The 12,627-nt window shown below is 45.3% G+C and overlaps 1 protein-coding gene across 3 annotated transcripts in view; it reads left to right on the top strand.

Moving 5' to 3' along the window:
• The window catches only part of kif5aa (kinesin family member 5A, a), a gene marked incomplete at both ends in the record, with an annotated part of 53,181 nt that overhangs the window by 6,051 nt on the left and 34,503 nt on the right, over positions 1–12,627 (top strand). For all 3 annotated transcript variants that reach the window (XM_084333039.1, XM_084333040.1, XM_084333038.1), the window contains 2 exons: positions 6,113–6,200; positions 12,218–12,291. In XM_084333039.1, the coding sequence (XP_084189165.1) occupies positions 6,113–6,200; positions 12,218–12,291 (162 nt within the window). The remainder of the gene's footprint in view (positions 1–6,112; positions 6,201–12,217; positions 12,292–12,627) is intronic.

The following is a 12,627-nucleotide window of genomic DNA, read 5'->3' as shown; positions in this document are numbered from 1 at the left end:
GTCATAGCTCTACTGTAGAGCTCTGTTGAACCTTCTCTCTCTCCTACAGTCATAGCCCTACTGTAGAGCTCTGTTGAACCTTCTCTCTCTCCTACAGTCATAGCTCTACTGTAGAGCTCTGTTGAACCTTCTCTCTCTCCTACAGTCATAGCTCTACTGTAGAGCTCTATTGAACCGTCTCTCCTCCAGTCATAGCTCTACTGTAGAGCTATCAATCAATCAATCAATCAATCAATCAGATTTATTTATATAGCACATTTCACATGACGCGTGTCAACCAAAGTGCTGTACAGAGGGTAGGTACACATAGATACATAATGACAAGAATCACACTCCGTTTTATGGGAGGGCACACAGGCAAACACATAGGAAAACAGGGCATGAGTCAGTGAACGGGCAAGGCTAGTAGGTAGAAGTGGGTTTTGAGCCTCGATTTGAAGGCATCTATCGAGGGGGCGAGCCTAATGGAGGTGGGAATGCTGTTCCACAGTTCAGGGGCTGCGATAGCAAAGGCACGGCCCCCCCTGAGCTTGAGGTTAGACCTCCGGACTGTCAGGAGCCTCTGATCGGCTGACCTGAGGGACCTGGTGTTGGAATAGGGGGATAGGAGGTCTGAGATGTAGGAGGGGGGGTGACCATTAAGGGCTTTAAAAACAAATAGGAGAACCTTAAAATCTATCCTGTAGCGTACTGGGAGCCAATGAAGGGAGGCAAGGACAGGGGTGATGTGGTCTCTCTCTTGCGGGTTCCGGTCAACAGTCTGGCAGCAGCGTTTTGTACCAGTTGTAAGCGGGACAGGGAAGACTGGTTAATGCCTATATAGAGGGAGTTGCAGTAGTCTAATCTAGATGAAATGAAGGCGTGGATGACTCTCTGAAGGTCTGCAGGGGAGAGAAGGGCTTTGAGTTTGGCAATGGTGCGTAGTTCACTTGTCTGTCAAATTTAAATTGTGGATCAAAAATGACACCTAGGTTCTTGACATAAGGCTCTATTGAACCTTCTCTCTCTCCTCCAGTTATAGCTCTACTGTAGAGCTCTATAGAACCTTCTCTCTCTCTCCTACAGTCATAGCTCTACTGTAGAGCTCTATATAACCGTCTCTCTCTCCTCCAGTCATAGCTCTACTGTAGAGCTCTATAGAACCTTCTCTCTCTCCTCCAGTCATAGCTCTACTGTAGAGCTCTATTGAACCTGATCTGCCTAATGGCCGACAGGAGGAGGATCGATAATTATCTGCCTTGTGCAGCAACTGCTGTGCTTTCTCCTCCCTCTGTCTCTCTCCCTTGTCTTTTGGTCACTGCTGCTGTCTCACCCTTCATGTCTGTCTCGCTTTGCTCTCAGTTTCCTGTCTGCCTCCATCTCTCCATCTCCTTCTCTCTCTCCTTTCTCTTTGTTCCTCTTCATCTGTCTCCGTGTGTCTCAGCTGTCTCTTTCTACCTCTTCTCTTTGTCTCTCTCCTTTTCTTTGTTTCTCTTCATCTGTCTCTGTGTCTCTCAGCTGTCTCTTTCTACCTCTTCTCTTTGTCTCTCTCCTTCTCTTTATTTCTCTTCATCTGTCTCCGTGTCTCTCAGCTGTCTCTTTCTACCTCTTCTCTTTGTCTCTCTCTCTTTCTCTTTCTCTTTGTTTCTCTTATGTCTTCATGTCTCTCAGCTGTCTCATTCTACCTCTTCTCTTTGTCTCTCTCTTTGTCTTTGCTCCTCCATTCTCTGTCCCTACCACTGTCACTCTCTCTCTCCCCACCTCTCACTCTCTCCCCCTCTCCATTTTCTTATCTTTGTGTGTGTGTCTCTCTCTCTCTCTCTCTCTCTCTCTCTCTCTCTCTCTCTCTGTCTCACCCCCCACCCCTACGTAGTCATCTAGCTGATTGTCTGTTTGCAGGAAATGACTCTGTCGATAGGGGCTGGTCCTTGATGAGTCAGTTTGTTAATGGCTTTTAAACAGCAGCTGGGATTCTGGCAGCTGTTGTTATTGTGTTGCAGTGAGGCCTGTGCGTCTCTAACAGGGGTGATGCTGTCCAGGGTTACAGTGAGGCCTGTGCGTCTCTAACAGGGGTGATGCTGTCCAGGGTTACAGTGAGGCCTGTACGTCTCTAACAGGGGGTGATGCTGTCCAGGGTTACAGTGAGGCCTGTACGTCTCTAACAGGGGGTGATGCTGTCCAAGGTTACAGTGAGGCCTGTACGTCTCTAACAGGGGTGATGCTGTCCAAGGTTACAGTGAGGCCTGTACGTCTCTAACAGGGGGTGATGCTGTCCAGGGTTACAGTGAGGCCTGTACGTCTCTAACAGGGGTGATGCTGTCCAAGGTTACAGTGAGGCCTGTACGTCTCTAACAGGGGTGATGCTGTCCAGGGTTACAGTGAGGCCTGTACGTCTCTAACAGGGGGTGATGCTGTCCAGGGTTACAGTGAGGCCTGTACGTCTCTAACAGGGGGTGATGCTGTCCAGGGTTACAGTGAGGCCTGTACGTCTCTAACAGGGGTGATGCTGTCCAGGGTTACAGTGAGGCCTGTACGTCTCTAACAGGGGTGATGCTGTCCAGGGTTACAGTGAGGCCTGTACGTCTCTAACAGGGGGTGATGCTGTCCAGGGTTACAGTGAGGCCTGTACGTCTCTAACAGGGGTGATGCTGTCCAGGGTTACAGTGAGGCCTGTACGTCTCTAACGGGGTGATGCTGTCCAAGGTTACAGTGAGGCCTGTACGTCTCTAACAGGGGGTGATGCTGTCCAGGGTTACAGTGAGGCCTGTACGTCTCTAACAGGGGGTGATGCTGTCCAAGGTTACAGTGAGGCCTGTACGTCTCTAACAGGGGTGATGCTGTCCAGGGTTACAGTGAGGCCTGTACGTCTCTAACAGGGGTGATGCTGTCCAGGGTTACAGTGAGGCCTGTACGTCTCTAACAGGGGTGATGCTGTCCAAGGTTACAGTGAGGCCTGTACGTCTCTAACAGGGGGTGATGCTGTCCAGGGTTACAGTGAGGCCTGTACGTCTCTAACAGGGGGTGATGCTGTCCAGGGTTACAGTGAGGCCTGTACGTCTCTAACAGGGGGTGATGCTGTCCAGGGTTACAGTGAGGCCTGTACGTCTCTAACAGGGGTGATGCTGTCCAGGGTTACAGTGAGGCCTGTACGTCTCTAACAGGGGGTGATGCTGTCCAAGGTTACAGTGAGGCCTGTACGTCTCTAACAGGGGTGATGCTGTCCAAGGTTACAGTGAGGCCTGTACGTCTCTAACAGGGGGTGATGCTGTCCAGGGTTACAGTGAGGCCTGTACGTCTCTAACAGGGGTGATGCTGTCCAAGGTTACAGTGAGGCCTGTACGTCTCTAACAGGGGTGATGCTGTCCAGGGTTACAGTGAGGCCTGTACGTCTCTAACAGGGGGTGATGCTGTCCAGGGTTACAGTGAGGCCTGTACGTCTCTAACAGGGGGTGATGCTGTCCAGGGTTACAGTGAGGCCTGTACGTCTCTAACAGGGGTGATGCTGTCCAGGGTTACAGTGAGGCCTGTACGTCTCTAACAGGGGTGATGCTGTCCAGGGTTACAGTGAGGCCTGTACGTCTCTAACAGGGGGTGATGCTGTCCAGGGTTACAGTGAGGCCTGTACGTCTCTAACAGGGGTGATGCTGTCCAGGGTTACAGTGAGGCCTGTACGTCTCTAACGGGGTGATGCTGTCCAAGGTTACAGTGAGGCCTGTACGTCTCTAACAGGGGGTGATGCTGTCCAGGGTTACAGTGAGGCCTGTACGTCTCTAACAGGGGGTGATGCTGTCCAAGGTTACAGTGAGGCCTGTACGTCTCTAACAGGGGTGATGCTGTCCAGGGTTACAGTGAGGCCTGTACGTCTCTAACAGGGGTGATGCTGTCCAGGGTTACAGTGAGGCCTGTACGTCTCTAACAGGGGTGATGCTGTCCAAGGTTACAGTGAGGCCTGTACGTCTCTAACAGGGGGTGATGCTGTCCAGGGTTACAGTGAGGCCTGTACGTCTCTAACAGGGGGTGATGCTGTCCAGGGTTACAGTGAGGCCTGTACGTCTCTAACAGGGGGTGATGCTGTCCAGGGTTACAGTGAGGCCTGTACGTCTCTAACAGGGGTGATGCTGTCCAGGGTTACAGTGAGGCCTGTGCGTCTCTAACAGGGGTGATGCTGTCCAGGGTTACAGTGAGGCCTGTACGTCTCTAACAGGGGGTGATGCTGTCCAGGGTTACAGTGAGGCCTGTACGTCTCTAACAGGGGGTGATGCTGTCCAGGGTTACAGTGAGGCCTGTACGTCTCTAACAGGGGGTGATGCTGTCCAGGGTTACAGTGAGGCCTGTACGTCTCTAACAGGGGGTGATGCTGTCCAGGGTTACAGTAGCCTGATGTCCACTGGACACGTGGCTCCAGGGTTGGTTGACTCCTTCCCTGACCAGGCTGCAACGTGTCATCATCACCAGGTTGTCCTTGACCAGTTTAGGTTAAAGTTATTTTTAAAGAGGGCGGCTAGGTGGTGCAGTGGGCAAGGCACTCACCACCAATGAAGGAGACGCTGGGTTCGAGCCCAGCTCTCCGCATTGCTATCAGCTTAGCTGGTCGTTCATACTAATACATTTGGCAGTATTAGGGGGTGGGAAAGCTGATGGGTGGGGATCGGACGTTGTGGACAGCGACTCCTACAGGTCGGTTGGTGCGCCTGCGCAGCAGAATCAGGAAGCGACGGGGGCGGCGTGCCCTCCAAACGCAGACCCCCGACGCTGAGAGATCGCGCTGTGCAGGTGAAAAGATGCGACTGCTGCTTCCTCGAGTACCGGAGGGGACACGTGATGTAAGGCTTAGTCCACATTGCAGCCGGCTTGTGGGAGGCATGGCCTAACAGCGTTTGAGACAGGGGAGGGTAGAATTGGACGATACGAAATTGGGATGGGAGAAAAATAGAAAATGGGAGAAAAAAAGTTGATAAAAAATAAATAGTTATTTTTAAAGGTTGCACGTTTCTCTCATTAGACACTAGTAAAATACAGTATTGCAATGATAAAGTGGTAAGCTACAGTTGATGAATTATCCAAATCTTAATTGTCATTAAAACAACAGCCTATTTATGACTTATTTTACATGTATTGTCTGCGGGGAGGGTATTTCAGCAGGGGATGAACAAATAGTTTCTAAATGTGGGCTCCTCTTTCAAGGGAACAATGCAACTAAATAAAGTGCATTGATTGAAATACCCACCACGTGGCATGCGGTATATATTATACGTAGATCATTGTAGCCGTTGTATAAATCCCAGTTATAGCGCTGCTCATGTCTTATGCCTTGAATCACCTCCTAGAGGAATTTCTTTGGGAGTCCTGCGGTACTATTTCAGGACAGACAGAGGTCAGGCAGGACGTTTACACTAGCTACCCCCCCCCCCCCCCCCCCACACACACGTCTTATTTATGGCATGTGCAAAGTGGAAGATGAGTCCATCAGTCAGCCAGTCAACCAGTCAGTCAGCCAGTCAGTCAGTCCAGCCCTAGGCTAGCCTAGCATCAGATAGCACAGTCGCTGATAGCCTACAAGGAAGACATCATTCCCCATTGCATAGATCGTTGACTGGCTCATGGCAAATGTACTCAAATGCAGACAGGGTGGTGTTCAAGAGGGTTTGGTATTTACTGTCCTTGGTATTGTCTCTGAGTATTTGCTGTCCTGGGTATTGTCTCTGGTGAATGAATGTGGTTGAATGGCCCATTTAAAAATGTCATTAATGTCCCTGGTGATTTCTGCTGGTGTCATTGGTATGGACCCTCTTCAGTATTGGTTTGAAGAGCAATAGATTCAGCACGTGTCATGTGTGTGTGTGTGTGTGTGTGTGTGTGTGTGTGTGTGTGTGTGTGTGTGTGTGTGTGTGTCTCACACTACAAACAACAAAAACCTAAAGCATAGCCTTGAAATCATGCATCGCTTGTCTTTCATTCAGCATGTTCCTCTTGTGTACTGGAAATATACATGTCAGTGACAAAATATGAACACTCTCAATTCAGTCATATAATTATCTTAACCACCACTCTCTTTGAAGACTGTTAATGGCCTGGTCTATGTTGCTCTGTCTAGATATATATATTATATATATGTTGTTTGTGTTTGTGACAGGGGAGATCCTATGCGTTTGACCGCGTGTTCCCGACCAACACCACCCAGGAGCAGGTCTACAACACCTGTGCTAAGCAGATTGTCAAGGGTAAGGATCATCTGGTACAGTGTCCCGCCCTACCCAACCCCCCCCCCCCCCCCCCCCACCTCCAATGTACAGCCCCCACCCACCCAACCCCACCCCACCCACCCAACCTCCTCCAATGTACAGTTTCTACGTCAAATGTATATACACTCTTATTCTGGACACTTTTTGTATCACAAACAGTACTGTATTTGCAAATCTGATATGTCATAAATGTATAGATGTAGCAGTACTGTCTATCTGTATGTCATGCGTGTCATATATGTTATGATGAATTGAAAATGGGGGACCCTGATGTAAACAAGACGAAAGTCTTTCTCTCCCCTTAACAATTGTATGTATTGAGCTGTGCTGTACTGTACTGTACCCATTCTGCAATCTGTTAATAAACTTTTCAATCAATCAATCAATCAATCAATCAATACCTAGGGCTGGGTATCGCCACTGATTTCCCGAATCGATTAGATTCACAAGGTCCCGAATCGATTAGATTTCCGATTAAATTCTATTCAATGCTATAACATTTTAATGGTTCAAGGAAGGAACCCTCTAACATGTTGCCTTGTTAAAAATATCAATGTTTACATTAAGAATTTACTCTCAAGCAGTTACATGAATGTACTTTTTATTGGAATATTGGCTTTTGCATATCGCTGCTGTCGGGACAAAACCTCATAACTCCAAAAACCCAACTTTTCAGCAGATGAAAAAAACTAACACAGATTTGAGGGTGAATAGAGTTAGGAGGTTTAGACAGATGATCGGTTTAATGCTTTCCCATTGTTTAAACTTTGTAAAACCCACACATATGGAGGATGATGTACGGAGTTGATTTATATAATTAAAAAAAAATTAAAAAAAAATGAGTTATGAGGTTTTGTCCCGACAGCAGCGATATGTCACGTCTGGGTGATGTCTCAGTAAGGGGTTTCGTAGATTTGTTGTATTTCCACAATCATTATCTATGCCTGTCACTATAGCCAATGGAAATGCTAGAAATGGCTAGGGAAGGAAAGGAATTGGCATAACGACTAAATTAGGGGATACAAAAAAAAATATATAATATTATTATTATTATTATTTCTTTTTAAGACCGATCTTGGGATTTTATTAATCGATAATCGCTAATTCAAATGAAGATCAATTCAGAATCGGGAAATCATGTTTTAAAGATCTTAAAAATCTTTTTGAAGATGTACAACAATTTAAAAATAGTTTAACTAAGAACCATATTAACTCTTTGACTGCCACCGACTTTCCCCATCTGTACTGGCTAGCGCCAGCGGTATTGACCATTTTAGCGATGTTTGCAGACCCATCGTGTGTTCTGTATTATAGCTATGGAGACAATAGTATGGCTCATTTTACAGGCATTGTTCCATAGTCCATTACTGACTAATCAGTAAACATCGCCCCATTTCCAAAATAATAATATGACACGTTATATGCAATAAGCCCAAATCGTTCTGGTTGAATGCATGAAGCCCCAAATACTCCCAAATCAAGGGTATATACCATGTACATATGTTCACAAAATCATCAAGGGGGGGGGGGGTAGTCTTACCCCAAAAATGCGATCGTTACAAAAAGCTTGGTTTAGGTCCGGTAAGATACGACACTGTGATCGTTACTGAAACATGTAACACATGTTCGGTAAAATAGACATAGAATATACCTTACCTTGTTATGGTTGGGCATGATAAATGGTGGATAGAGATGAACCCAGGAGCAGACCAGCAGGACAGACAGGACAGACGAAGGCAGGTGTTGCGTTTTGAAAAGTGAGCAATGCTCCTTTAATGACATACAGAGCAGCTCCAATAATACAGAGAGAGGAATTCTTTTCACAAGCTAATTGCCCTACAAAACAAAAACACTATGATAAAATCTATCCTCCGTGACAGGAGCGATAGACCTTGACAGGACAGATAAATTACTTACAAGAAACGGGAAAACGCGAACAGCTTGACAAGACATGAACACAGGAACCAGGTAACCGTGAAATGACGTGACAGGGAAGATAGGAAGTAACAGGCATATACAAACACTGATTGACACAGAAGGGTAATTAGGTGATTAGACTCAGCTGGGGAAACAGAGTGACACATAACATTACCAAGTTGAAATATAAATACACACAAACACAACACTGACCAGATCACAAAACCAACACAGATAGGGAAGACATTTAGACCAGGGAGTGTAACATCACAGATAAGACAGACATCAAATGTACAGACAACAGATTGATAAGGACCACATGAAACACATTAATAAATAAACACAAGAGCTGCGCCACCTGAATTAGTCCACAGGATGGCGCAGCAACCTGGGGGGCGTTACATTACCTTAGCCAGAAGGTACTCCAAAAAGAATAATTCCAATGATCCCATCTGCGATCGCGATTACTTGTTTATATGTAATTACTTGTGTATATGGGAAAGGGCTGGGCGATATGACGATATTATATAAATATCGGGTACAGTTAATTAACGATACATTTTTAAAACGTATCGTGGATATCGTGATGTTTTGCCCTCACGTTAGAGGCCGCCGCGGCTGAGATGAGATTTACAAGCGCAGCGCTAAATGCGTTCCTCTCCCTCTCGCCTCTCCCTCTCGCAGAAAAAAAGTCAGTCACACACACACACTCGCCCAAATTACGTCATCTACACGCACATACACGCACGCAAGCGCACACACCTAGCCAGAGACAGCGATGAGTGACCAAGGCGAAAACTAAAGCGAGGACTCTACCGTAGAATTAATTCCAAAAAAGGGTTTTACATCAGTGATATGGACCTGGTTCGGCTACACACGAACAGACGTGAGTCAAAGCACCATTCGGTGCAAACTTTGTAAAGCTAAAGTCGGGGCAATGGGAGGAAACACTACCAACCTCTTCCAACATCTGAAAAGAAAACACCCAAAATAATATGCCGAAAGCATTAAGTTGCGCGGTAGCCCTACTACCTCGAGTGTTTTAAAACCACAGCCAAAACAGACGACGCTAACTACATCGTTTGCCAGCAGCAACATCCCTTATGACAAGAAGAGCAAGCGATGGAGGGAGATCACAGATGCGGTAACGTTCCACAAAGGAAAGGACATGGTTCCATTGACAACCATGGAAAAGACAGCAGAGCCAATGTTGTCAAAGCCTTGGCTTTGAACAAGTGGACTCGACTCCAGTGTTTTGGGCACAGGCTTCACCTGGCATTTGGTTAGTGGAATAGTTCATATAAATGTATGCAAAAGCATTCGATTACCAGTTATAAGCTACTAGTTTGTAGATGTACATAAAAAATATCAGTATTTATATCTAATGTAACAATTAAGGAAATTAGCCGTCATGTGTGAGTGTGGTGGTTCATTTATTTTTAAACAGTCAAACGTTTCAGTAAACAATAAACATTACAATTCTGACAATGTGGTTTGACATTTTCATGTTTTGCTAATCAATGCTTTGTTTTTTAATAAGATAAGTACTATGCCCTGAGTTATATTTGCCCTACAATAAATAGTTACAATATATAATCTAATAATCTAAATCTAATCTAATATATAATCTAAAAAAACCAAATGCTAAAATGCTAAATATATGCAATATATAATCTAATAATCAAATAATCTAAATCTAATATATAATATAAAAATGCTAAATGCATGGGTCTTTTGTTTTTAATGTTAGCTTGCAAACTCAAATACTGTCTTGGTAAGCCTCATAAAGAATTGTTTGGGGAAAAAAGGAAAAACATCGTGATGTGTATCGTGTATCGCTGAAAGGTAAAAAAATATCGTGATATCATATTTAGGCCATATCGCCCAGCCCTATAGGTTTTGAGGCGAGGAGATCTCCTAGCGATTGCTCTGCAAGAGCTCCTCCCCCTCAGAGCGAGTCAGGACAGAAAGGGATCAGAACAGACACAGTTTAGTTCAGACAATCAGAGTTCAAAAGGTAGGCGATACTGCCACCTGGTGATATTCAATCGTCATTGCAATTCCAACGTAGGCAGATGAATCAGAGACACCTAGAGGGCTCCAGCTGACCGTATAGAACGGGGATCAAAGGAAAATATCAAAGGATCAAAACCCGAGTATACTCGGGTTTCTGGCGCTCAACGGTTGGCGAGATAACCCGACTATACTCGGGTATGGCGCTGAATGAGTTAATCCATTAAAAGAAAAATTGGACAACACTTTAACTTACCATCTTTAAGCAATCAAGTACTCAACCTCTACTGTCTTTAACTATGGGTGAACAAAACACTCCAACTTACATGCCTTCGAGCTACAAAGTCGGAAAAACATGGATGTTCACTGCTAAACCTTTTTAGCTTTGTGTTGCATGAACTACAACTTACAAAGACAGTTTACAACAACATATAGCTAATATACTTACAAATATACTCTTAAAACAGCTAATAACAACATTAACATTTATATGATCATGTGGGTGGCCATGTTGAAATTACGTCAAATGAAACTGAGGCTTGAACTGGGGGTTGATGCCCACGTTGGGACTAGGAACTCCGAGTTGACTCTCGGAAGTGGGAATTTCCGACCTCCCTAGATATATTCGAATGCAGCATTAGTTTAATTTGCCCCTTGTTCATTGCTCTCAGGCATAATTAGCAACACCAAAACATCTAAAACATTTTAAATGTATTTGGAAGCTGGGCGGCTGATTGGCGCAGTGGGCAAGGCGCTCGCCACTAACGCAGGAGACGCTGGGGTCGAGCCCAGCTCTCGGCGTTGCTACCGGCTGGCCGGTCGTTCATACTAACACAATTGGCAAGTGTTAGAGGGTGGGAAAGCCGGTGGGTGGGGATTGGACATTGTGGACAGCGACTCCTACAGGTCGGTTTGGTGACGCCGGTGCGGCGGAAGCAGGAAGTAGCGGGGGCAGCGTGAGCCTCCCACACGTTACTCCTCGCCACTGAGAGATCGAGCTGCTGCGGTGAAAAGATGCGACAGGCTGCCTCCTCGTGTACCGGAGGGGACACGTGATGCAAGGCTTCTGTCCTCACTACAACCGACCAGTGGGAGGCATAGTCTAGCAACATTCAAGACAGGGGAGGGAAGAATTGGATAATACGAAATTGGGATGGGAGAAAAATAGAAAATGGGGAGAAAAAGTGGATAAAAAAAAAAAGTATTTGGAAGCTCCAGAGACTTCTCTTTGCCGGTGTTGTGCCGAGAAAGTACTGCCTGCCGAAATCGTACTGCCCCCACGTTAACGCGCATTGTCCGCTGCTGCTGTTATGGGCCATCAGTCACTGTCTGAGTAGTTTAAGTGGTATTGATTGTACGGTACCACCACAGTTTTCATATTAATGTACAGTTTCGTATTAATGTACTTATATACAGGTATTTATATACAGGTAATGTAAACAAAGCGGATGAGTTCAGAGAGATATTGGCACAATGCGAGGTCAACTAATTTATTTATTACACAATACATATACACACCACATTTATCATTGTGGGGCAGTAAGATTTCGGCAGGCAGCGCAGTAAGATTTTGGCAGGCAGTCCTTTCTCACATTTATCATTGTCTCTTTGCATATCGTATAACGTTTATACGTGGGGGCAGTAAGATTTCGGCAGGCAGTCCTTTCTCGGAACAACACCGGCACTATGGAGTATTTAATGAGGGTTGCTCCAGGACCTATATGAATCTATAGACACACAAAGCAAGACACGTGTACGAAGTATATGTGTATAATCTAAAGAAAGAAGAAAATAACTGACATTTCTTAGGGGTGATTTGGCCATCCAATGGGGAGCTATCAGGAAGTGTGCCAGTAGGCTGTAGAGCTCAGACTGATGATGTCATCCCTTTGATGCCATTTTGTGTCACCCGACCAAAGTAGATGTGATTACATTACATGTCTCTCTCCCCCTCTCATCTCCTGTTCTCCAACTGGGAAACTATTACTGGTCTCTAATAAAGGTATCCAGATTATGATATAAATGTGACATTGTTGCCTGATATATTTTGCGCTGTTTTCCTGTAGATGTGCTTGGTGGATACAATGGCACTATCTTCGCATACGGACAGACCGCCTCCGGGAAGACCCACACCATGGAGGTACAGATTCCTATACGTCACCATTTTATTCACGAGAATATAATTTATGTACATGATGTGTAAACAGAGCACGTGTTGCTGCTGAGTAAATGTCATGTGCGCTTATTGAAAACAAGATCTGTATTGAAATGTACCTATTGTAAATTGTGATATTATGAAAGAATTATTACGATTTATTTTCTTAATTTTAGTTGATTTACATTCAAATTGTATTTGCCACGTGTTAAAACATGACAGGTAGTGTAATCTATGCAGTGAAATGCTTTACTTACAAGCTGAGCCTATCAGTGCAAATAAAGATAGACGTCATATCTAAGCCATGTCTTTTAATTTACC

The sequence above is a fragment of the Notolepis coatsorum genome, assembly GCF_963971535.1.
Source record: "Notolepis coatsorum genome assembly, chromosome: 17".
Lineage (NCBI taxonomy): Eukaryota > Metazoa > Chordata > Actinopteri > Aulopiformes > Paralepididae > Notolepis > Notolepis coatsorum.
The sequence above is the reverse complement of the archived record's forward strand: the minus strand, read 5'-3'. Positions and strand labels throughout refer to the sequence as shown.